Consider the following 26,641-nt stretch of genomic DNA (forward strand, 5'->3'; position numbering starts at 1 on the left):
GCAGCCGCTGCACTGTCCCTCCCCCAGATAGTCCCTCGCTCTCTCTCCGCACCGCATGCCTGGCACCCACCCCCTCCACAGTGGGCGGCGACCCGGCGGCTCGGATCAGATTCTCACAGCCAGCACTGCAGTGAGAGAGAGTGAGTGAGCCAGGTAGGGGCAGAGAGCTGCGAGTGCGAGCGCGCGCCTCCAGATGTTGCGCCTGGTGCGGCCGGCCCCCCTGCACCCCCACGCTACGCCACTGCCTGCTCCCCAAGTCTCGCTCTCTCTCTTTCTCTCTCTGTGTGTGTCTCATCCTATATTTCCTAAACTGCCTCTAACATTATCAGAATGTGTTTGTGTGGGGGGTGTTATCTGTCACTCTTGGGGCCATTTGCTGTCACCTTTCACTGACATCAGAAGAGCAGCCAAGTAACCAGAACATGACCACAAGCAGGGATCAGTTGTGCATTCACATTTACTTGATACTGCTCAGTACCTGAAATTCCTCTCCCCGTCAAAACCATTCAGGGGATGATGAACACCTGCTGGCTCATGGCCAGATCTTCCCCTCAGCCTCCCATCAGCTCTGGTCAATGTGTGCTGAAAAGAGGGGGGTGTTTCTATGGAAACCCCAGCGCTGGGCAGTGATGTCACTACCAAGGCAGTGTCTCATGCAAGGGGGTGGGGGGCTGTGGCTGCCAGGCTGGGCATCCCCTCAGAGAGCATCACCCCTTTTTTCCCCTCTGACATTTAAAGTGTTCCTGTGCTGCTGCATGCTCTTTGTAGGATGCTGGGACCTGTGGTGGCAGAAGTCAGGCAGTACTGACAAAGCAGAGCAGGCTCAGGCTGGGGTCTGTGGTGGGGAAAGCACCCTCCAGCGAGACTCTGGGGGGTAGGGCATGGGCCTGGCAAAAAAGCTCTCAGGATAAGCATACACACACACAGAGAGCACAAGAGCATTCTGTAGGAGGCTGCAGCAGGAGCAGATTTATTCAAAGTTCTATAACAGACAATTCCATTCAAAAAGCCCAATGCATTCTGGGCCACAGGGGAGTTGTGTGTGTTAAGAAAATGCAAGCTTTAAATAAGCAGAAGAAGGTTTTCTCTCTCTCTGTGTGTGTGTGTGTGTGTGTGTATTTAAAGGTTGTGAACTTCTTAACTTTGGCTAGACCTGCTCCTGCACCACCTACTTCCAAATTGCTCTTAGGCAGCCCACCCTGCTTGAGGAGCAGTCGAGGGGTGAGAAATTGGGGTGGGGAAGGGGTTACCCTCAGCCATGTGTTTTGCTTATTCCTTGGAGTGATGGGGTGAATGTATTACTGGCAGCAATGCCTGGCTGGCACTTGGTGCTGCAGAGAAGCAAACTGTGGCCAGCAGTTTCCCTCTCCACAAAGTCAGGGTAAAAGATGGAAGCCTTTATGCAGCTGCCAAAGAGATTCCCGGAGGCTGGATTTGGCCCCACTTCCCAGCGCCCACAAGACACACAGCAGTGCGTGTCTTGCAGATGAGGGATGGGAGACTCAGGCACAAAGCTCACTCGTGACCTTGGGCCAGTCCTTGCCCCGCAGTCTGACCTACCTCGCGGGGTTGTTGTGAGGACGGAATGGGGACGGCGAGAACCATGCAAAACACTTTGAGCTTGGAGAAAATGTGGAACATAACCAAAGGGTGGTATTCAGCTCCGCCCTACTCAGAGTAGACCCATAATGAATCTATGCGAATTCGGTCCACTTCATTCCAGTGAGACTACTCTGAGTAAAACTTAGTTGCAGAGGCCACCCTAAATAAATAAACAAACAAAGTGTAAGGGGGAGGCTCCCGCGTCCTGCCCTCCTAGTACCATGTGGTGAGCGTGGGACCTGGTGTGTTGAGCTGCGAGCCCCGCTCTGTACAAAGAGGCAGCGCTGTCTGCGAGGGTTGTCGCCCTTGCATCGCGCGCGCGAGAGAGTGCCCGGGGTCTGCTCCTGTTCCGTTTGGTCTTTCTGTGCGAATTGTCTGTTGTTCTTTGTGTTGCTTTGTCTCTCCGCCTCCCTCCCTCCCTCCCGCTCCCCTCCTCCTTCGGCGCGTCTCCGTTCGCCGTGTTCATATCCTGCGTGGTGTTGACATGCGATGTGCATGCATGCATGTGGCTTGCGGTGCAACTCTCCCCGCGATCATGCCATGTGCCCGCCGCCCTCCGTACGTGCGCCGGAGTCTGCCCGTCTTGTTCCGAGCCTGTTTTGTCCCGTCTTTTGTGTCTCTTCCTGCGAGAGCGGCGTCTCTCTCCTCTCTCTCTCTCCTTGTGTTGCAAGAGGCGCGGGCTTCTTCCTCGCCAGCCCCCTCGCCTGACCCTGGCGCCCTCCTTCCCCGCCCCCTCGCCGGGCAGGGTTGCCCCGCGGGCTCCTTCACACCCTGCGCCCTTCCTTCTTCCGCCCGCCCGCCTCTGCTCCCCGCCCTGCTGCGGCAGAGACGGCACCGGGAGAGCGCGGGGGTCCCAGGCAGCTCCTCAGGGGACGTTTGTCCAGAACATAAATGCCGGTGATTGGCAGTCCCTGCTCCAGACAAGCCCAGGACTGGAGTCCGGACCAGGCGGCAGCCGGACGGGACTCTCTGGACCCCTTGGGAACGAGGCCTTGCGCCCTCAGAGACGCGGGGGGGGGGGCGGGGGACTAGACCCCCTTATGAGGGGAAGGGTCCACTCTGCTGGAGCGGGGGGGGGGGCTTCTCCCTCCCTCCCTCCCTCCTTCCTCAGCCCTTCTCCCGCTCTTTCCCTTCTTCTGCGATGTGTGAATGCTGCTCGCTCGCCTCTCAGGAGTGCTGTGGAGGTGTGACGATGTCTCCCAGAAACAGCAGAGATGGCTAAGGGGGCGGCGGCGGCGGCAGCGGGATCGCTGCGAGGGGGGGCTGAGAGACCTTTGGCCCCGTCCTGTGTGAAGAGGGGGCTGGGGGGCAGGCTGGCCGTCGGCTGGGGGGCGGGACTGGGGCTTGCTTCGAGGAAGCCTGCTCGCCTCGCGCTGCTGCTGCTGCCGCCTGTTGCTCCTCCGGGGGCGGGTAGGGAAGCCTCGGGCCCGCGGGGAGGGAAAGTGCTGTGAGGCCGGCCAGCCGAGAGGATTCAGCCTCCTGCCCGTCCCTACCACGCTATATAAAAAGAAGAGACTAGCAAGCGCCGGGCGCCGTTGGCCCCCGAGCCCACCTCCCTCTCCGAGCCGGCGGCGGGCTTTCCCTCCCTCCCTCCCTCGCCGGCGTTGCCGAGCGAGCCCGGCGCGGGAGGTAGGTGCGCTGGGCTCCGCCTGGCGGCTGCGGCTCCCTCTCCCTCCCAGAGGAGGGCTTGTTTGCGTCTCCGGAGCTTGTCAGTCTGGAACCAGCTGTTGCTCCGTCCCTTCCCGTGGCGGAATCCAGTCCGGGTTTTGCAGCCCCTCGCTGGCTCTTTCTTCTTTCTCTTCTGCATTGCCGCGGACAAGGTGCTTGCAGCCAGCCCGGCGCTGCCTGGCAGTGAGTGGCAACGAGGGTGAGACAGGCAGAGAGAGAGAGAGAGGCAGAGAGAGATTGGCATACGCGCAGAGAGAGAGAGAGAGAGAGAGAGGCGCGCACACAAACACACGCAAGACGCACCGTCGCGCCGCCGCGACCGGCCGGCGAGGGGGTCTCTGCGGCTGCCCGGCACGGAGCTCCAGTGCTGGCTGCCGGATCGAGCCCCCTTCTCCTGCCGCCGCCGCCCCCTGCCAGCTGCCCCTCGAAGCCCTGGCGGCGGGTCCGTCCGGCCATGAGCAGCAGATGGAGCGCGCAGGGAGCCCGCGGCGGGCTGGGGTGCTAAGTGCCCCCGAGGTGCCTTGAGGAGTTGTTGCGGCGGCGGCGGCGGCGGCGCGGAGCAGACTCCAGCTGGGACACCCCTCCCCTCTCCAGTGCTCCCTGGGCCGTCCCCATCCCCTCCTCTCCTTTCCTCTCTCCCTGGGCCGGATCCTGCCCGTCCTCACACGACGACCCTCTCTCCTGCCGAAGGATGGCTTTATGGCAGCAGCTGGGAGCCGGTGCCCGCCTGGGCACAAGGCTATGGCATGTCCTGCTGGCTGGCACGATCCTCACTAGCCACATTCATCCCAGCGGTGAGTCAGAGCGCTCTTTACGCGCGGTGGCGTCGGTCTGGTTGGAGCAGCGTGAGCGGCTCTCGCGCTCTGCTCGGGTGCCTTCCTTGACGGGTGGCAGCCTCGGGGACGGCGGGGGGGGGGGTGGCGGCGGCGTGAGGGGGCGGCTGGAGCGGAAGATGCATCTGAGTTCGGTTCGACGGGGAGTTCGGTGGGCACTGGCGGAGGATGCGGCGCCGTGGCTTCAGCCAAGGGGGCACTGGAGCCGCCAGGTGGCATCGTCCTAGGAGTGGGCACGAGGTGTGTGTTATGGAAGCCAGGGGCTCGGCAAGCGGGAGTGGGCGCGGGTCGACTCGACAGGGAGCCACTCGGCATCACCAAGTGTAATCACAAACTTTCCAGGCCGACTGCACCCCCTGCTCTGTCTAAAGCAGCCATTGGGCTCGGTGCCATGTGCAACGCTGCCTCCGCCACCCGCTGCCCTGGCACTGCCAAAGTGTGTCTTGTGGCTGCAGCAGAAGGACCCTCTTTTCTGGAGCTCCGTCATGATCTCTCAGTGCTTGCGTTTCTGCCCATTGCTCCTGCCCTTTGATTGAGCTAAAACAAGAGCTGGGGAGCGTGGGGGTGTCTGGCTGCATCTCTGCCCCCTCCCCACCCACCCTCTTGCCACTCCTCTTGGCTTCAGTGGAGCTCACAGTCTTATTTGTCTTGCTTCTCAGATCTGGCAGGCAGCTCTTTTTTTTTTTTGCAAGGTGACCGAAAGGGTTTTGTAGGAAGGATGTGAAACAGAGACTGCTTGACTGCTGTTTGACTGCTCTGGCCTCAGCAGGATAACTGGGACCTCTCTGAACAGGAGGAATACTGGAAGTGGGACTTCCAACAACTATGGGGGCAGTTGTGCCTAGAGGCTGGCAGGGGAAGTTTGTGGTTGGGGTAAGGGGAGAAGATTATGGTACATATATTGAACCTGAAAAGCCCTGGGTCTGTGATGGGAACCCCAAGCTGAGGATTTGACGAAAGGTATGGGGCCTAGTGGTGTAGCTGCGTTCAGTTTGCCCTGTGCCAAAGAGAGGAATATTGATGTGGGAAGGGGTGTGTGTGTGTGTTATTAGGATGACAGAGGGTGTCTTCAGAGGGTTGGCTAATTGTTTCACATTCCTCTCCAACAAAGACACCCATCTGCTCACCCAGAGTTCACTGTCCGGCTGGGCTCAGAGGCAGTTAGTTTCCTGATCAGACCAGCATCCAAGGCTTGAACAAAAACCAACAGTGCAGCCCTCCAGCCTCCATGAGGCCTGGCAGGGCTTTGATTCCCAAAGTAAACTGTGGCGAACTGAGGCCCAGAGCTTTAGGGACATTGCCAAGGTCAGCCAGCAGGTCAGTAGCAGAGCGTGGAACCAAAGAAGGATAGCCATTCTCATTCCTACCACCCTCCTTCTCTAAGCAGAGTCTTGGGGAAGCTAACCTGCCATGCACAGGTGTGTCTCTGGAATTGCTTCTGGAGCCTCATCAGCAAAAGGATTTCCAAGCTACAACCCCAGCCACTCCGTCATAATGCACCAAAGATACACACACACACACACTCATGGACACACGCTTTTCAGGATCTCTTGAGGATTAGAAGGGTCCTTTGCAAATTGTTTGCAGCTCCCACCAACCCCATACAGCAAGAGGTTTGAACATATGCTAGGCACTCGTGTGCATGCACGACAAAGACAGACACATTCACAAATGCAAAAGATAATGTGCACATATACAAACACACACACACACACACACACAGAGGGTGATTGCATTGTCAGCAAACAACCACACATTCACGCAACTGCACACATGTTATGCTGCCTTTGATCATAACAACTCCTCCCTAGGCAACACGCCTCCTGGCCACACACTTGTATGTCACAGAGCCCTTCAGTTACGCACCTAGCCAGAACACCTGGCAATGAGAAATACATGCCCTCTACAGAGCAGCCACTACCAACTGCACAAACAAGCTGCCTATTGTAGAGCTGCACAGTGATTCTTTGAAAACCCACACATGCCACAGGCTGCTTTGAAGGATGAGGACCTGGACCTGGCAGCAGAGAGGAGCATGAGTGGATACTGTTTTGTCTTTTCACTCCGCTCTTCCCACTGATCTCAGTGCCAGCCTGTAGGGAGACAGCCAACTTTCAAGCCAAGCAGGGGGTAAGTCTTCCCATCTAGAGGCACAGTCACAAAAGGGGCCCACATAGAGGGGGGGGCTCTTCCCTGCTGAAGATGGTGGGCGTTCCACCAGCCTGGAGGCTGCGGCTCATCCTGGCAGCATAGGAAGCTTTTTGCCTATGGATGAGGGCAATTTGACCCCTTTGCACAGAGCGGGCAGGCAATTCCAGAATGCAGACAGTTTGTTCTGTGCTCTTCCAAATCTACAAGAGCCCAAGCCAAATGCATCACCCCACATGCCCCAAGTTATTGTGCTGTTCTGAGGACTCAGGGAGCCACGGCGGTATCAGCTGTAGCCAGGCACAGTGTCAGAGCTGAAACAAGCATTGAAAAACTGCTGGACTAATTGCCTCTCCCCCCCTACCAATGCTCCATAATCCTGACTTTCTCAGCCTGCTCCCTTAGGATCACACAACTACCTTTTTCATCTCAGATTGTCTTTGTCCCGTAGATCTCTTTTTGCTCCCATGCATTTCCCCCAAATTCATGTCTCTTGGTTTTCCTCACTGGCTTCTTAAGACGAATGGCCCTCAGTTCAGCTCTATGATCCTCCGCTGCCTTGATGCCAATTTCCCTCGACAGTTGTGTTTGTGGGGAGTGAGCAAGGAGATCATATGGGGAGAGGTGATCCGATCACTATCAACACATAATACAATATCACCCCATCTGATACTGCTAGCCTATGGTTGGGTGCATTCCCTACACAGCACCGAAGTGGATTAAAATCTTTTCCTCCATTTCATTTCCTCCAGAACATGGAAGGGGTCCACCCATTGACTCTTTTGGACTGCCCTGATAGCTTGATGGTTTGGTTAAAATAAAAAGTAGTATGGGGTAATTGATCTCTATTGAAATTGATCTTGTGACGCCAGCATGTGCTCCAACGGAGGGTTGATTGGAAAACTCACAGTGGACTAAGATGTCAGAAATCAACAGCTGTAGATGAAGGATGCCTCTGAGCTGTGCCTGGGGTGGGACATAAGGGGCCAGTGGATGTAAGTAGGAGGGATCTGAAGCCTTCATTTCAGTTGGTGTATTACTAGACTGCCTCTCCATTAGGCAGCCAGGTCTGTGATTTGCCCTGCCTATATGCCAGTGGTGAGATAAGACAAGGCATCATCTGTTTATTTTCACAACTTCATGGTGCCCCCAGAGTGCTACTTGCCTAAGCTAAGGAAGCATACAACCCCACTTCCTTTTGATAAGCAAAAGGAAAGGACAGGGTTGTCAGATCAAAATAAAAACAAAGGACACCCTGGAGATGTGCCTTGTGCTCCGCAGAGTTATGCGGAGGTGAAATGTTCTCAGATAAAAGGGGTGACCTGACTGCTTGGTGTTCTTGATTTGCTTGAATGTGAGGTGCAACCCTCTATAAAGCCTGAGATTTGGAACAAGTGAGCTAGTGACAAAAGACAACCCTGGGCGAATCCCATGGCAAATGTCATACGCTACCTGGTCTGGTGTGAGAAGGTATGTTCTCTCATTCACTCACTAGAAGATGCTGTCTTCATAAGGACCTTTGAGCTTGGACTCTGCAAAGGCAGAGAGAAGGATGTAGGTGGGGGAATTCTCTTGGCAGAACTAGAAAGGTGAAGGATTGGAGAGATGAAAGAAAAGACTGTGGTGGCAGGCGCCAGGTCCCTACATTCCCACAATTACATAATCAAATACTAATGCAGGGATGTGGAACCTGTGGACCTCCAGATGTTATTGTACTACAATTTCCATCATCCCTGATCACTGTTCATGCTGGCTGGGGCTGATGGGAGCTGGAGTCCACAGCAGCATCCCAACCCTGGTACAAACAGCACACAGTGGCCATGGGATGCCTATGGACTGTTGGAGGGAAGGAGAAAGAGCAACAACAAAAAACAGGGGTAGGGAAATGGAATGGAGTAACCTGGGAGAGAGCAGGGCTCTAGCCAGCCAGCCAGCCATGAACAGGTGCACTCCATGCTGCAATATTTTATTGTCAATCTCTCCATGTTATCATTCTTATGGACATGGGTGGTCATACTTAGAAGCTGAGTTATGAACCAAGGGCCCTGCTGTACAAATACTCAGCAATCAGATGCTACCCCAGCCCAGCCAGAAAACCTCAGAGGCATGCTTTGTAGAAAGAAAGGGGGAGCCAAAGAAGATTCCTGATCTAGGGACTGGTCTCAGTGCACCAGATGTCCCTCCACAGTCTTTCACATGCCTTATATAAGCACCTCTGAACTGCAGTGGTTTGCAGGATTTCCCAACCTGGTACCCTCCAGGAAGGTCTTGGTTGGACCATGACTCTTGCTATCCTTGCCCATTGGTTGTGCCAGCAAAGGATTATGGGAGTTGATACTCAAACATCTGGAGGGAACCAGATTGTGGATGCCAGAGCTGTTGTGCCCATGAATACCAGTTTCTGGCAACTGCAGGTGGGCAGAATGATGTTGGGCTCAAGTCCAGCTTTCAGGCTTCATCATCTGGTTGGCCATTGTGAGAACAGGATACTGGACTAGTTGGCCCCTTTGGCTTGATCCAACAGGGCTCTCTTCTTATGTGGAAGGCAGGGGCTTCAGGTATGGCACAATATATTCATTTTCTCCATGCCACAGAAACAGAGGTAAGGGCTGACTGCAGCCAAGAGCCATTTCTAACCACTATGGTGGTTTCCACAGTTTTGGAAGCCTTGGTTTTGATAATGTCAGTATGGCTTGGGTAGGATGGGGCAGTGAGAATTGTCAAATTTGCACCTTTCTGGAGCTGGAGAAAGGTAACAGTCCAAAACCAGAATGGGCTTTGAGAAGCCTTTCCTAGGCTGACTCCCTCCCATTGCCTAGAGATGAACCTCTATGGCTTTTTGTTACCTCCACCCCTTCTTCCAGCAGTCTTGGTGGATCACCGGCATATAACCTTTCTGCCCCCACAGCTCCAAATCAAAACCAGCCAGCCTACTCAGACTGACAGCTGAACGTCACCTTTCCCAGAGATGGAACTTGGGTGAGAGTTCTCTATGAGTCTCTCTGATAAATACATATAAAGATAATTTAGGGGAGCTGTCATAAAGTAACACATTTTTATTCCCGATTAATCACAGTCACCAATGTGGATTAGCATCACCACTCTAGCTTTTAATGCAGACGCGAGGAAACTACCTCTGTTCAATGGCCACATTCCTTCCAAAGGGCCACATGCCGGTGGTGGGCGGGGCCAGGGGCAAAAGTGGGAGGAGCAAGGGATGTAAATTTTGCCTTTGCAGACCTGGACAATTTCTAAATACACTCACACACCCAGGCACCCAAGAGGCATGATCAAAGCTCAAGGACACATTCCAGCCAGGCAAAAACATTCAAGGAGGGTGTGGAGAATCCTGAGGGCCATATAGAGGGGTTTGAAGGGTCTGAGGTTGCCCACCTCTGTTTTATTGTGTGTTCTCAAGATTGCTTAATGTGTGTTTAATCATCCTTTTGCTTTGCGTAATTGCAGAAGCTAAAGCATAGTAAGTTAATGGACTCCCACCTCCTTCTCTTTCAGTGCATCTTCTGGGGAGGGTACTCCCAATTCCGTGCTAATCTGTCCTTTTTATTCTGGGCTAATTAACACAGAGTGTTCCTTTATAATCCTCAACAGGTAGTACAATCACCTTCCCCTTCTTGGAACACTCTTTGTAAGAGAAAAGAGGGCTGGTCCACCTTTTTGCTAGTCTTCAAGCATTATGGTTATAGAGTGGTTTTTCATACATTTTAAAGTGTGTGGAAGGTTAGCCTTATATTATCTTGTAAACAACCCCTTAAATAAGCAGGGGTCATTGCAGCAGGAACGGGAAGACGGTGACGTTACCTTTGTGTGAATCGTGAAGACGAACATTGCTAAAACCTGCATCCTGAGCCCTGCTTATATTGCAGTTTTTTTATTTTATTTTTTAAAAAAACGTGTCAGTAAAAATGTGTTCATAAATCAGAGGAAGTAGGGAGAAGCTGTAAGAATAACTGGAGGGCAGGGAGCCCTGCCTTACCAAAGCAGTTCGATCTGTTTAGTCTCTCCAAGAGAAGGGTAAAGGGTGACTTGATCACAATCTCTAAGTACCTACATGGTACGGAAGGAGATTTCTGACGGCAGGCGGCTCTTTAATGCAGCAGACAAAGGCAGAATGAGAGCCCCCGGCTGAAAGCTGAAGGCAGACAAATTCAGACAAGAAATTAGGTGCAGATAAGCTGCACCCTCTTAGCATGGGGAAGAAAGAAAGTAACCACTGGAACAATCTAGCTAGGGAATTGCCAGACTCGCCTTGCTGCTGCTGCTTTTTTTTGGGGGGGGGGGGGAAGCCCTCCTTCACAATAGCCCCTTACGGCAGAACGAGGTATGTGCAAGATCTTTCATTATCTCTGCGTTCCAAGCAATGTGAAACCAAACGCTTCCTGGTGACTTTGGGATGACATCAGCTGGGCAACTTGCACTGAGCCGTTTCATTTTGTTTCTTACCAGCTCATGCTGGGGTCAGGTGCGTTCAGCTCCTTCCTTCAATATTGCAGGAGAAGGAGATGCGAGGGGCACTTTCTTCTTTTCTTGAACCAGAGAGGCGTTCGTGTGAAGTGAGGCTAAATGCCACCCAACCTTTCCAGGAGCTATATGTCAAAGTCCCTTTGAATGTTTGGATAAGAATCTCCAGCCCAGCAGGTGCAGAAACTCACAATGGACACTTCCAATGTTCTGATATTGGGGTCAGAGCTCAGTGGTAAAGCTTTGCATACAGAAAACCCTGGGTTCAATCCCTGGTGTCTCCATGTAGGACTAGGAGAGACTCTGGAAAGCCACTTCCATTCAGGGTTTTCACAATATTGAGTTAGCTGGAGCAATTGTGTGGCTTGAAATAAGGCAGCTTCTAAGCTTATACCTATGTCCCTACAGTTTTCTACAGTTCCAGGGTTTGAGATCGAACGACTTTCATCCTACCTGCAGTTCCTTGAGAATGCTCGGATGAGGAGCTTCAAGTCTTTTTTGCCTGTTATGTAGTTCTCAGCTCCTGGTGAAAGGAGAGAGAGAGATATGCAGGAATTAGTTCCCCGTGGTATGGTAGGGGGCCTCTGTATGTGTCCATGTGTGTATGAGAGAGAGAGAAACAATATCACAACTACGTGGACAGGACCAATCATGCATCTCTTTCCCATGATACTGAAACTGGCCTGCTACTGGAGTCGTAAGCAATGGGGAAAGACCCAAACAATCAGCTCTACCTGCATGCTTTTTCTTGCTGTTGGCATGGCTGGTCCACCCATGAGGCAAAATGAGACAACTGCCCCAGGTGGCAGGATCCACAGGGGCAGCAGATCCAGCCTCCAAGGAATGCATGTTGATTGATTGATTGATTGATTGATTGACCCACGACAGTAGGAACATTGGAACCCCAATAGATCAGACCACTATTGTCCACACCAAGGATGGCCACACTGGCTTTCCCAAAATTGTTGTTGGACTACTCCTATAATCTTCAAGTATTGGTCATGCTGGCTGGGGCTTATGGGAGTTGGGAGTCCAAAAATATCTGGAGTGTTACAGTCTCCACCCTTGGTCTATCCTGACTGGCAGGAGATCTTCAGTGTTTCAGGCAGCTATATCTGGAGAGACTGCAAATTGAACTTATGCAAGGGCTTTGTTTTTGCACACCAGGTTTTCCTTGTCCAGGTAGATAGAGGAAAACAATACTGAGTGAACAACCCCTGCAACAACTGCAGGCACTCGTGTTAATATAATCACACCAATATAAGAATAACAGAGATCCTGAAGTGCATCTAAATATGAGAATTTTGCCAGTGGTGTGACCCTCAGTCCCTGCCAGCATCTGCTAGTATCTCCATTTAAGATTCCTCCTATTCAGGCCTTTCTTGTACTGCCACCCCAAGTCTGACCCCCCCCCGGGGTTGTTCTGATTCTGCACACACACCCAATAGCCTACTAATTAATTATCCATAGTTGTAGCTCCCCCACTTCCGCTGTACCCAAACTGAGCTTCAAATGTGACCACAAGAGCATAAGCAAAGACCCACTGTCCCCAACGCTGGAAACTCAAATGACCTTTGGATCATCACAGGCAGGTCATGATGAAGATTTGTTTGTCCCCAGCAAGTGTTAATTAGAAGTAAACTGTTCCTGAATATAGAATTCCTTTATTCATTCTCATGGCTAAGACACATTGATCAAACTATCCACCATTAATTTGACTGATCCTCATGGCCTCCACCACATCTTGTGGCAATAAATTCCACGTGCTAATGATGTACTGCATGGCTATATTCTTAAGTATCCTGAGTCTGCTGCCAATCAATTTTTATTTGGATGATCCAGAGGTCCAGTATTTTGAGAGAAAAATCTCTCTATTCATCCTATTCATGCCATTCAAAATTTTATAAACCTCTATTATGTTCTTTCTAAGTCATCATTTTTCCTAAACTAAGAAGCATCTCCCTTTTTAGCATTTCCTTTTAGGGAAGATTCTCCAACTTCCTGATTTGTTCAGTTGACTTTTGCTGCGTCTCCTCCAGCTGTGCTGAGGATGTCCCTCATCAAGTCCTCCCTATTTAGACCAAGCAGGCTGTCAGAAATTAGGGCATGCTCCACCCCCCTTGTAAGCAAATATTGATTAAGGACTTTTTTCACTCATGACTCAACAGCACATGTATGGTCAGATACACCAGGGTTTCCCAAACTTGGGTCTCCAGCTGTTTTTGGACTACAGTTCCCATCATCATTCCTGACCCCTGGTACTGCTAGCTAGGGATGATGGTAATTAAAGTCCAAAAATAGCTAGAGAACCTAGTTTGGGAAACCCTGATATACACAGACACACAATGTATTCAAATGGGGGAAAGGCTCTTTCTGCAAAGTTAATTCTACCTCATACCCCTTCATACGAGCAGCTCTGCTGGATCAGACCAAGGGCTATCTGGTCTAGCATCCTGTCTTCACAGTGGCCAACCTGATGTCTATGGGAAGCCCACAACCAAGACCTCGTACCTATTGATAGCCTCATCCTCCATGAATTTGTCTAAGCCTCTTTTAAAGCCATCCAGGTTGGTGGCTGTCATTGCCTCTTGTGGGAGAAAATTTCCAAGTTTGCCTCTGTGCTGTATGAAGAAGTACTTTTGCCTGTCCTGAACCTTCTAACATAATTGTTTGCATTTGTTTATTGCATTTATATCCCACCTTTTTCTCCAAGGATATCTAAGAGGCATGCATGTGAGGTAGGTTAGGATGACAGGCTGTGACTGGCTCAAGGTCATCCAGTGACCTTTAGGGCCAGGTGGGGATTTGAACTCTGGTCTCCAAGATTCTAGTCTGACCCCTCTTAACCACTACACCACACTGGTTCTTCATTAGGGACAGGTTGCCTTATACTGAGTCAGGCAATTAGCTCAGTGTTGTCCACACAGGTTGGCCACAGTTCTCTAGGGTTTCAGATGAGACTTTGTCCTATTGTCCCAGCCCTACCTGAAGATGTCCAGGACTGAATCTGGAGCCTTTGCCATGGGCCAGGAGTCAGCTTCGCCTGCTGAACAGCAGCCTGAAGGGGGAGAAAGGGGAGTGACTCCACCTGCATCTGATCAACCTTCAAGGACTTAAGAGGAGAAGGTCTGATGAGAACAAGCTGGCTTCAGCCTTCTTAAGCAGAGCTTCAAGCAGCAGGTGGATGCTGGTAGCAATGCTAGTAGCTCCTGGCCCTACCTTGCTGTTTCCTGCTTGTTGTGACCCTGGACCCCATGATCAACAGGTTCCCTGGCCCCTGAACCATCTGACCCCATGGATCACTGTTCATCCAGCTGTAGGACTGGACCTGACTTTGGATGCTGCCTCTGCCTCCAGGCAAGTGCACCTCAGAGACTCTTCTTGTAACAAGACCATGACAACCTTCTGTATGCAATGCAGACTCTCAGTGGTGGAGCAAGGGCCATAACCTAAACATTCAGCTTCACTGACAGCCAGGGTTCTACTATTATGAGAAAAGCTGCTCTCTATCTGCTTCTTCCACACCTTGCATAATTTTGTGTGCCTCTATTATGCCTCCCCTCACTTACTTCCTCTCTACTCAAGTTTCGGAACAGAGGCAAATCATTCCACAAATACAAATGGTACTGATCGCTTGGGACTGAACCACCACTTCAGAATGCAGGACAATATTGTGTTTCAGTGCCCCCCCCAAACATGCAATCTCTTCTTGCACATAGAAAATGAGGAACATAAGCACATACAGAAGAGCCCTGCTAATTTAAATGGTGTTCTAACCTTTGGGAAAGATACAAGCAGAGCGTAAAAGCAGCAGCCCATTTTGTATCCCCCACAAGGAGTATTTGGGGGCTTCTGATCTGTACCATTCAGAAATGGAGGGGAAAGCTTGCGAGAATCCTCTCTGGCATCCCCCCCCCCCCACAGGCAAGAGATGCTTGGTGTGTTTTGTTTTGATGATGTGGAGCTTCCCCTCCTATGAGCCCCTCACCTGCATTCCAAAGTGGTACACTCCTAGGACAGCAGCACCATGTGCTATTTTTGGAGGTGTAGTTCAGCTTGGAACTCTTTCCCGGTCTTTCTTAGGCTGGATCGATCTTACTGCCTGAGGGCCCTTTCAAGTGCTAATCCTGTCTGAGTCTTGGATTTTCCTTCATTTGTCCCTGTATTACAAAACTAGTCCCATGGGTTGTGGGGCTTTGCATAATAGGCAGCTATGGGGGTTCTCTATAGGAGAATATAGGAAGTGAGACCATTGGTCCACCTCACTCAGCATTGTCCCTGCTGACTGGCAGCAGCTCTCCAGGGTTTCAGGCAGGGTTGCAAGGTGGTAAACGGTTATCTAAAGCTTCCTAGGGATGCCCTGGGAGCAGCAGAGCTCCTTTCTCAGACAACCTGGCCATCGATCCTCATATAGACGTGGCAAGCCCAGCCCCAGGACAGACTGGGCTCCCAGGAGGGATCTCCTAGACAGCTTGCCCTCTGATTTCTGGCTTCCGTATGAGAAACCACAGATGTGTGTGCAGGCCCAAATGCATTGAACAAGGCAAGTTGGTGTGTTTTGATGTGCATCAAAGTAAGGTAGGTGTGTGTGTGTGTGTGTGTGTGTGTGTGTGTGTGTGTGTGTGTGTGTTGGTATGGTGCCTGGGGGTCTGTAGCAGCTTGTGCTTATATCTCTGAACTGGGCTATGGATTAGCTTGCGGTGCTGAATGTCAGCCCAGGAGCAGGGACTGAGAAATGGATACTGCTCCAGAAGGGGGGCTTCTATAATTTCCAGAAGATACACCTCCCTCAGTAGCTGACCCACATGGTAGCAACCTAGATGCCCCACAGCCTCTAGAGTAAACCTAAGGGTTCCCACATCCATAGCTGTTCTCCAGGCAAGGTAGTTGGTTGTGTGCACATGTTTTTGAACTCCAGCTTACGTCAGCCATCAGGGCCAACGGTCAGGGGTGATGAGCACTGTCATCTGACAGCAGGGTGGCTCGTTCCCCCCCCCCATCCCTGCTATGTGTGCATGCATGGTGGAAGTAAGGGCCAGGGAGGAAGGATCAGTGACAGTTTGAGAAAGTTTCCTGCGGCTGTAATTATGTGCTTGGGTCATCAAACAAGCGCTGGAGCCAACCCAGCCATTTCGTGGAACGAAGCAAGGAGACCCCCTACTGGGCAACTCTAGACTAACTGGCCTGGAGCTCTCCCTACTCAACCTTTAGGAGTTTCCCCCAAATGTCACTCAAAGCCATTATGCTGCTATTTGTGTGCACATGCGGGCACTGTTTATGCAGGCTTGAAAGTGAAAAAGAAGCATTAACACCCCCCAACAACATCTAAGTAGAAATTGCATTTGAATTGCAGAAGAGATAAATACGCACACATCAGATGTGTGAAAAGGGCCACAGAAGAGGCTGGCTGGCTTTTGCCCTGGAATGGAAAAGGAATTGTATGTTAGGTCCGTGGCTGGTCATGCCCGTGTCAGAGATCTATCAGAGCTTGACAAGCCCCAGCCACACATAATAGATCTGTATGGTTTTGCGTTTTTGTTACTGTGACAATCACTATGGCTGACAGAAGCGGCAGGGCTGGAGCAGACCACAGAGACAGAACAGCTGAGGAAGGTGCTAATTGTGCAAGGCCTTACCTGCCAACATTTCCCTACTTCACAAGTCTGCTTGCTAAATAATTGCCCCATCTCCACATGGATGCATTTTGTGAAGGAGGCCAGGAGACAGGAAATGTGTGAGTAGCTGGAAATCACCCTATCTTGTGGGACACACCAGAGGCTGAACTGGGAGAGGGATTGCAGGGGGGGGTTGTGGTGGTGGTGTGGGGGCACCACCACCGCTCAGAATTACATCTCTCCTTCCAGGCAGGGCAAGTTACATTGCACCAAACACAATTTGCCCCCAGGGAGGAATAGGCAGAGGCACTCTGTGCAGGGCAAGAAGAGCCGAAAGCCGTCTTCCCTCATTGCATGTTCCTTCTAATGTGGGGCAAGCTTGGGATCCCATTGCTGGGCACTGGCTGTGCGTATGTGGGGAGTATACAGTGGCTGCCTCTGCCTGCTGCACCCCCCCTTCCTCCTCAAGGCCTCTGTCTCCTCCTCCACTCTGCAGCTGGAGGGACCAGGACTCAGGGTGACCTTGAGGCTCCAGCAGGAACGTTATTGAATCCAAGCGTTTGATCCTCAGTTGCAATTAAAGGAGAGGCAAAGAATTTGCTTGGCCTCCTGGAGCCACCGTGACACTCCCTACTGGAGCAGCTGCTGTATGTAGTCTTGCCCCGGAGGGTTGAGAGGAAGGGAGAGAAGGGGGTTCACAGGAATTTTCAGAACCTCAGTTTCTTCTCTCCCAGCCCAACAAATGCCCCACAGACCCCAGCAGGCACACCCCTATAGCTTCTCTTCTTCCACCTAGTCTTGCTTTCATCCTTCTGTCTGAACCTGGCCCTCTCCCGCTCCGCCACCACGGTGATTCCGACTCCGAGCTCCATCCCCCTCCCCATCTCCAACTCTGCAGCGGCCCCTAAATCTGGGACAGGTGGAAGTGGCTGTGGCAAGCGGTTGCTGAGGTGAGTGGTTGCTACGGCAGCACGGCTGATGCCTGACGACCGGGGAAGCATCTGCCATTAATCAGGGCAATAAGTGGGTCTCTCAAGGCAGGATGCTTGGTGCAGATCAGCAATTAGCAAGGGCAGCCTCCCTGTAATGAGCAATTGTGGTAACAAGGGGGTGGGTGAGGAGAGGCAGGAGGGAGGCAGCAGGAGGAGAGTACCCGGCAGCCCCTTTCCCTCCCCTCCACCACCCCATGAAATGCCTCTGTGCTGCAAGGGAGCTGTTAGCGGCTTCTGTGCTGAGCTTGTTGGAGCCCAGCTGCCTCTGCCCCAATTAGCCCAGTGCCCTTTCCGCTATAAGTCGATGTTACCAATGTCGGGTTTGTAGTCTGGCCTTTGAAAGAAGCGGCTTTAATGTATTCAGTGACAACTGGGGAGCTGTGTTAAGATATCGCTGTCAGACCAGGAACGCAAGCTCTGGATCTTTGTTGACCTAGACACTGTCTTGCACCCCTGGCAAAATAGCAGAGAGGTGAGCTGGTGTGTGAGCGAGGCTGGCAGGCTTATAGATGCTCTTATCTGTTCATCCTTCCTTATGTCCAGGCTCCACTGCTTTCTGCTGCTATTCTTGATGCACACTCCCTCCAACGTATGCTCTGCCCCAGGATTCAACAATGAGTTGGTCAGACTATTGAAGTGCTGTCCACGTCCGAAATACTGCCAGGTTTCTGATCCTAATTTAACATGACATGTGTTAATTCTTGGGCCTGATTCTCTTCCTCAGTCAGGTGATAAATTTGTGTTTACTTCAGGCTTCCTCAACCTCGGCCCTCCAGATGTTTTGAGACTACAGTTCCCATCATCCCTGATCACTGGTCCTGCTAGCTAAGGATCATGGGAGTTGTAAGCCAAAAACATCTGGAGGGCCAAGGTTCAGGAAGCCTGGTCTACTTCAAACTGCAGGCGGGAACTTGAGGAACTGAGTGTCACTATTCCGTACAAAATACTCCCTGCACATAGAAAACAAGCTGTCAAGTAGAGAAGTGTTCTAGCCTAGACTTTTCTGCCTGGCTTCCAGGGTCCCCCCCCCCCACTCTAATGTGCAGGCAATGTTAGGAAAACACTCCACAATTTAAGTCCCCACCCTGCAATTTGAAGTGGTAAAGTCTAGGCACATGTTCACCATCTTGGTGAGAATTAGTCCTAAGAAAGGTTAGTAGGAAAAAAGCAACAGAAAATGGAGTATGGCTGTTCCTTGGGCACAAGCATAGGAAGGAACGATGAGTTAAAAATGGGAAATGACGGCCTCTACTATCACAGCTGTGTCGCTTCAAAGCGTAGACCAGGGCTCCCACAATGAAATGCTATTCCACACAAACAAAAACTCCCTGTGTATAAAATGGTAGTATGTAAGGGAGATTCCTGTGCTTAGTAGAACCTGTTGCCTCTGGCAAGCTGGCTGGCCCCAGCTGTGTGATTGGTTTTTTCCTTTGATAGCTTTTCTAGGATCCAGTTACTAGACCCACACCACTTGGGATGAGCGTATGGGACTTGGCTTCCCAAGATGCAGAACTAACTCAGTAATTCCTATAAGACAGGAGCTCAGTCATTGTCACCATCACATTCCATAATGATGCAGATGCATTTTCCTGTATCAGGGATGAAGAAACTGTGCCCACCCCAAGTTGTTGGGCCCTAACTCTTGTTAGTATCAACCAGCATATCCAGTGCTTGGGGATGATGGAAGTTGTTGTCTTGATCAAGATAGCAAATTTAATTTTTAAAAAAATTTAAAACAACATTTGGAGGGCCACATGTTTGCTACTCTTACGCCATACATACCCCCAGCAATGCATGTTATCTTATTTTGCTCTGGTATTGGGGAATGGGGTGGGATCTGATTATGCTACAACACAAGCGTCAAGGATTTCTGAGCAATACACCCTCCATTTTTGGGATTCTGGGTGGTCTTTGTAGCCCAGCCCTAGCCCTGGGGATGTGCTTGTTGGCTGGAGGGGCGGCAGCAGAGATCTTTGCAGCCTCTAGTGCTTTGCTAATTGCATGTAATGGGAGAAGTGTTATCAGCTGAAATACTTAATTAGCTAAATTCCATTGTGATGCAAAACCGCCACTGACAAATTCATTTATAACAATCACTGACTTAATCAGCACTTGGCCCTACCGTTTATTGCGAGTACAACATGAGGCTGGGAACTGGGAACCAACTTCAGTCTCATGAGCGCAACTCCGTTTGGCTTTCCAGCCGAGAGCCTGGCGGCAGGGAGTGTGCTAGAAGCTGTGTGTGAGAGAGAGGCACTGGCTGAGGAAGGAGCTCCTAACCTCCTCAGGTGGCATGGCAAACATTATACCTTTGAAACATATCCTTTCCCTCAGAGAATTCTGGGCACTGTAGTTTACCCTGCACAGAACCACAATTCCTGGCAACCTTAACAAACTCCAGTGCCCAGAATCCTTTGAGGGAAAGAACATCCTTTGAATGTGCTTCAAGAGGCATAGAATGTGCAGAGCCAAAGTTGCAGCATCCAAAATTATGACAGTTGGGTCTGAAAAAAAATAATAAAAGGGTGGTGGTAAGACAGAATCAGATACACAGTTCTATGATGCTGGGTAAGCCATGAACTGCTGGGTTTTTAACTATGGTTTTAGGGCAGTTTCCCCCAGCTTGGTGCCCTCCAGATGTATTTCGACTCCTAACTCACATCAACCTCAGTTAGTATAGCTAGGTGTGATAGAAGCTAGTGTTTAATAACATCTGGAGGACACTAGGCATGGGGAGGTAGATTTAAATGGGCACCTGGTGCCCACTGGTACTGTATTGTGAAAGGCAGGGAGGCCAACAGCAGGTGGCGCTAAAGTCAATGAGAGGCAGAGCCAACTACCGTATTTTTCGCTCTATAAGACGCACCAGACCATAAGGCGCACCTAGTTTTTGGAGGAGGAAAACAAGAAAAAATAATTCTGAATTTCACAAGCCAGAACAGCAAGAGGGATCGCTGTGCAGTGAAAGCAGCATCCCTCTTGCTGTTCTGGCTTCTGGGATAGCTGCACAGCCTGTATTTGCTCCATAAGATGCACACACATTTCCCCTTACTTTTTAGGAGGGAAAAAGTGAGTTTTATAGAGCAAAAAATACGGTAATTCCAGTAACTTCCTCTTCCCTGCTGAATTCTATAATAGCAACACTAATGGTTTACCCTCACTTGCCCTACTCTTTCCAGACACAGGGCCACTCTTTAATGCTACATGCATTGAAGCATTTTCTTTTTTGCCCCAAACTTTCCCCGCAAAACCATACTCTTAAAGCTGAATCGGAGCAAAAGTCAGTTCAGGTTCTCCACGGATTGATATTTCCTCTGACTGAGCTTTAAAGAGTAGGTTTTTGGCAAGGAATGCTCTGGAGCAAACAAAAGGGTGCTTTAACACAGAGCTTTGAACCATGGACTATATCTGGAAAGAGCAGAGGAAAGGCAAGTGCAGTGGTACCTCAGGTTACAGACGCTTCAGGTTACAGCCTCTGCTAACCCAGAAATAGTACCTCAGGTTAAGAACTTTGCTTCAGGATGAGAACAGAAATTGCGCAGCAGGAGGCCCCATTAGCTAAAGCAGTTCTTCAGGTTAAGAACAGTTTCAGGTTAAGAACGGACCTCCAGAACGAATTAAGTTATTATCCCAAGGTACCACTGTATGGATAAGTGCTGAGACTAAGGAGGAAGCTGACAGCCAAGGCTGCCCCCTGGATTGGATGCAAGAAACGCATAAGACTTTCCCAATCTGGGTTCCTTTAGAACAGGCATGGCCAAACTTGGCCCTCTAGCTGTTCTGGGACTACAACTCCCATCATCCCTAGCTAACAGGACCAGTGGTCAGGGATGATGGGAATTGTAGTCCCAAAAACAGCTGGTGGGCCAAGTTTGACCACGCCTGCTTTAGGAGGAAGCTAAGGACATAAAATCAGTAACAACAGCAGCAACAGCAACAATAATTATTTAAAAGGCAGGCAAGTGGAGGCTGCTTAGGGCAGATTGAGATTGCTGGGGCAAACCAGCCTCCATTGCTGATTTATGATATGACTCCCAAATATAGGCTCTAGCCGGGGTTAATTTATGTCAGGACCCAGCCCTCCCTCTCCATAAATGTTCAGCACCATGGTAGAATAATAAGCATTTCTTGAGCATGTGCAAAGTGCCTCCTCCCCATCTCTCTCACCCACCCCAAGGTGTAAAAGATAAGGAGCTGCTTCAGCCCCGACCTCTGTTTCCAGAAATGATGCACCTGCTCTTGCCTGCTTCCATCCTGGGTGGGCCATGCTCACTCTTGACAAGCCCCTCATGGGAAGCTATATTTTGGAAATGGCACATCTTATCCTGTCAGTGATATTTCTGGCTTGATTTTGATAAGAGTGGGAACTCTGGCCTGTTTTGCATCCGACCTCTGCTGTATGGCAAAGCCCTTTCTCTGTGGCTGCTTCTTACGAAGCATGGGTCACATGTCAAAGTGCCACTCAGTTGGACTGGCCCAGGCCCCATAGGCACCACGCATGCCATGGATCACCCCCTGATCGGGGATGCAGGTGCCTAGGACTTTTACATATTTCTAACAGATTGCAAGGACCAGCCACAAGGAAGCTGCTTTGTGGTGGCAATCGCACCTCACAAGGACTTCCTGATGACAGTGACAGCAGCAGTGGGTCTTGGGTAACTCAGACACTGTCAGTTTTGGAGTTGTTTGGCACTGGGATTCACAGGGATTCCTCCAGGCAGGAAAGAGGTGGAGGTGGGTGAGGGAGAGAGCAGCTTTCTGTAAACCTCTTCATGGCTGACATGTCCTCCCACCCCTTTGATGCTCCTGGCTTCAGTCTGGCTGGTGGGCACAGTTCCAGGTCCACCAGCCAGGACCTCCTGCCAGATCAGCTTGGCCCAGGTGTGGTGGATGTAGCTTGCTGCTCATGCAGAGCCAGTGACATAAACAGTGCATGGATCTTGCAGAATGAGGTTCAGCCTGCTCAGTGCGTAAAAGGACTTGGGGGAACCCAAAGGACCAGGAAGAGGCCCCAGAAGTAGAAAGATTTTAGATCTTTCCCAATATTTTCAAAGGAAGACGTGTGTGTGTGTGTGTGTGTGTGTGTGTGTGTGTGTGTGTGTGTAACAGAAGCAAGGAACTTGTTGGGAGGTACTCACGTGGGCAGCTGGGTAAGCCTGTAAGGAATGTCTTGCACCTCTCTGTTCTGTTTTTTATGTCCAATTTTGCACAGTGTTCATCACCTAAGCAAGTCTTTTTTAAAAAATAGTAATGGTCCAAATATTGTTTTTCAATCTCACCCAGTTATGACTTCCCAACCTACCTCCACTCATTGGGGTGGGGGCATCAGGCTGATGAAATCTTATGTAGAGAAGAGCCACTTTTGCAAAGAGCATGATTGCAACACTGATTACAAAGAATTAGGAAATGAGTTATCAAGTTCTTTTCTTTTTGCAAAGGCATATAATAGCTTTTGCAAATAGCATTAGAGAAACCAACTGTCCCAGAGGCTACCAGTTACCAACCAGTGCAAGCTCATCCCACTTCCAGTTTATGGGACTGGAATATCCAGAAACCAGCTTGCCCTAATACTGCCCTGATAGTGTCATCAGGTGTAGTCTCTTCAGCTCCAGTACATAAGGAACCAAGGACCTACCATCAATATCCTCTGTGAAATGAAAGCCTTGGAGATAGCAGAAATGTTGCCCGTGGACTGCTTCTCTCCATTTGCATGGGGATCATGCCCAGTGCAGAATCAGGTCCCCTCCTGGGTTCTCTCCTAGTTCTGGGAGTGTTTGTTCTGCAGAGATCAGTAACCTGGCTTTTGTTTGCTTCGTAAACCATCTAATGCCTTTCTCATTGATGTACAAACAAGAAATCAGTCTAGAGGTCAGCACAGTGGGGACTAGATGTCAGGACTCCTGGGTTCTTTCTCTGGACATGGATGGATGAAAATAAAGAGGGGAAGGTCTCTTTCTTACCTTTGGCCATTTTCTGTTATGTGGCTTACTTTCTTTGCTTAGGTTGGGAAGGGGTTGTGCACTGGATCTAACTGTGTGTGATTTTGTGTGTGGCTTCTGACTCATTGTGGGGAGAGCATACATGTTTCTGGAGTTTTATAAAGCTGAACTTCTTGCTTTGGGGCACTTAATTTCCCTGATGTATCCAACTAAAAATCACTTGCCCAATGATTGGCTAAGATTTGTCTCAGTCAACAGGGAGGTTAACATTATTTTCATCGGTTAAGCCACAAAATGCTGAGATTTAGACATAAGTTTTAGGTCCTGTGGCTCCTGGCCAACTGGTGTCCTCTGCTACTGCCCCTTCCCATGAGCAGGCACCTACTTTCATCTCAACCTCCCTCCCCAACTTGAGTTTCCTTCTCCAAAGGAGCACAGGTGATCCCACAAAGTACCTCATTTCAAATAAATTTGTCCAGAGCCAACGTGTCTCGGCAATGAAAACTGCCAGTCCTTGTTGGCTGGCCCAGCTAGCCTTTCCTAACCTCACTTCCCGGTGGTCTAGAGACACCAGCCACAGCTTGCCAGGCCTAGCCTGTCTTTGGCTGCTAACTCACTGGAGCACAGCCCAGGTAGAATTGGTGCTTGACAACTCCAGCTGGCATATCCCAGTTTTCTAGTATTTGCCCAGCTGGATAGCCATCAATATTGCATTCCAGTGTCATTAGCAATAATGAATCGGTCTTCCTTCCTGACAGTATGTATCTCAGGATATATCTTCTCAACTGTCGTGCAGATTTCACTCCAGGTGCTCTACAAATGATCCGTCTTGGGGTTGGTATTATTGTGGGGCAGTGTGGAATTGGCTGCATGAACGTGGAAAGGCATATATTGGCTAGTGACCATGTCATCATTAATGATTAGCAACACCACTCCATTCTTCATGCCATACATTAGTTGTAAGTACATTTAAACACACCCTTTAGAGAAGGGATACTTACAATTGTATAGTAACAGTGAAAAGCCCTCACTCTGGGCCTGTGAAGTGGCAAAGACCAGCATGGCAAAAAACAGCAACAACCTATTTCCACATATACATTCACAGAGTCTGAACTGGTGGTGACTGAACAGGAAGGAGAACCAGGTTGTAGTGAATAGCTCAATGGCAATATTGACCCAGTGTGCATCAGCTGTGGAAAAAGTGAATTCTGTGCTAAAGGATAATTAGGAAAGGGATTGCAAACACACACACACACACACACACACAAAATCTGCCAATATCATAATGCCTTTACTGTATACAAATCTCTGGTGTTACTGCACTTGCAATACTGTGAACAGTTCTGTTTGCCTAACCTCAAAAGGGATATTGTAGAACTGGAAAAGGTTCAAAAGAGAGCAACCAAAATGATCAAAGGGATGGAGCAACTCCCCTTTGTAGAAAGGTAGATTTGGATCTTTTTACTTTAGAGTAAGAGGCGACATGATAGAGGTATGTAGAATCATGTGTGAAGTGGACAGGGAGAAAGGAGAAGTTTTCCGCCATTGCTCCCAATACTATGACTTGGGGCCATCCAATGAAACTCAGTGGTGGAAGATTCAGGACAGACAAAAGAAAGTACAACTTCGCAGAGTACTATGACCCACAAGAGAGCAATGGCCATAGACTTGGATGGTATTAAAAGAGGATTAGACAAATTCATGGAGGACATCAAAAATGACTAGCCACAATGGCTCTGTTCCACCTCCACTGTCAGAGGCAGCATGTCTCTGAGTACTAATTGTTGAGAATCACTAGTGCAGAGAACCCTGCTGCACTCGGGTCCTGCTTGTGAGCTTCCCATAGGCACCTGGTTGGGCACTGTGGGAACAGAATGCTGCTCTACTAGGTGGGTCCTTTTCTAGATTCAGCAGGACTGTTCTTATGATCCAGATGGTACTACTCTTTCTTTCTGCACTCCAGTGATTTGGTTATTTGTTCTTTAGTAAGGTCCCGTCCCCCGCCATCTCCTTGATTATGTTATGATGTGGTTGATTCTGAATCGTAACAAGCCACAAACGTCCACTCAAAATGCAAAACTTTTAATTCTCTAGGTTTATAGATTGTTCACAAGAAAGCTCAAGGTATCCCTGTGTGCTGTTCTCTGTTTCTTACATACCATACTCTAGATTTTGTGGGTAAGCCTTTGGGAGGTGGGAAATCAAGTGTGGATTTCTACCTCTATTAAAGGTAGAAAATGGGTGTATTTCTTGCCTCCTCCAGTCCTAGAATGCTATGCTTAATATAAATTATGCAAAGCAGTAATATGTATGCAATAATATGTATGCAAATACCTTTAATTAACATAACTTGCTCAATTGGCATATTTTCTTCTTAACCAAATATTTGAGTGTTAGGAGAATTTACAGTTCTTTTGGCAGAGAGTGGTGGAATGGCTGGATGGAATGCATGCATGGGTGGCAATAGGCGAACAAAGATGAAGGGCACAAAGGTGGACCAGGAGGCTAGGAAGAGCCACCCAAACTTGCTCCCTTAAGTGCTCCAACGCATAAATTTATTATGGGTGCAGGAAACCTGGCACTCCCATGGGTTGGCATGTTCTCTTGAGCACATTGATCTTTTCTCTCTACTGAAATTAGTGGGGCAACCTGTGCTTATTCGAGTTCTCTGTGTGCATCACATCTCCAGGCTGTGGCTCAGTGGCAAAGCATCTGCTTTGCACACAGAAGGTCCCAGGTTCAATCCCCAGCATCTCCAGGTATAACTGGGAGAGACTTCCCACCTGAAATCCTGCAGAAGAGCCACTGCCAATCAGTGTAAGCAATACTGAGCTAGACTGACAATAGTTTGACTAGGTCTAAGGCAGCTTCTTGTGGTCTGGATGGGTATTTTTTGATATTCTCTATGAAAACTAGACACACGTTTTGGAAAAAAGCTAAATTCTGCACCTGATGCCATACATACTTCTGTCCATACATAACTAATGATGTTGTTGATGATGGAGTCATATTTATAGTGGATCACAAACTGCATGTGCCAGAAAGTGTCATGTGCGATTGCACTGACTACTAGAGCACCAAGCCTTAGATAATATCACTTCACTTGGCACCGGATAGGTTGCAGCTGGAGGATGGTATGTCCAGTTTCAGTCACCAGATTTTAAGAATGCTGCAAAGAAACTAGAGGGAGTTCAAAGGAGGGTAGCTAAGATGATAAATGGTTTGGAATGCGAGACGTATGGGGAAAGGTTGAAGGAATTGGGGATGTTCAGCTTAGAGAAAAGAAGATTAAGAACATGATAACAGTCTTCAAATATTTAAAAGCCTGCTACGAAGAAAATGGGAAACAGTTGTTTTCCCTCACG

At 49.8% G+C, this 26,641-nt stretch overlaps 1 protein-coding gene across 2 annotated transcripts in view; it reads left to right on the plus strand.

The window, feature by feature from the left end:
* Nucleotides 1-3,576: 3,576 nt before the first annotated feature.
* Nucleotides 3,577-26,641, plus strand: part of UNC5A (unc-5 netrin receptor A) — an 85,896-nt gene continuing 62,831 nt past the window's right edge. The window contains exon 1 of one of the 2 annotated variants that reach the window (XM_081901010.1): nucleotides 3,577-4,064. In XM_081901010.1, the coding sequence (XP_081757136.1) occupies nucleotides 3,962-4,064 (103 nt within the window). In that variant the 5' untranslated portion in view covers nucleotides 3,577-3,961. The remainder of the gene's footprint in view (nucleotides 4,065-26,641) is intronic. The other variant, XM_081901012.1, reaches the window with a different exon arrangement.

Source organism: Podarcis melisellensis (assembly GCF_964234715.1).
Source record: "Podarcis melisellensis genome assembly, chromosome: 2".
NCBI classification, from domain to species: Eukaryota; Metazoa; Chordata; class Lepidosauria; order Squamata; family Lacertidae; genus Podarcis; species Podarcis melisellensis.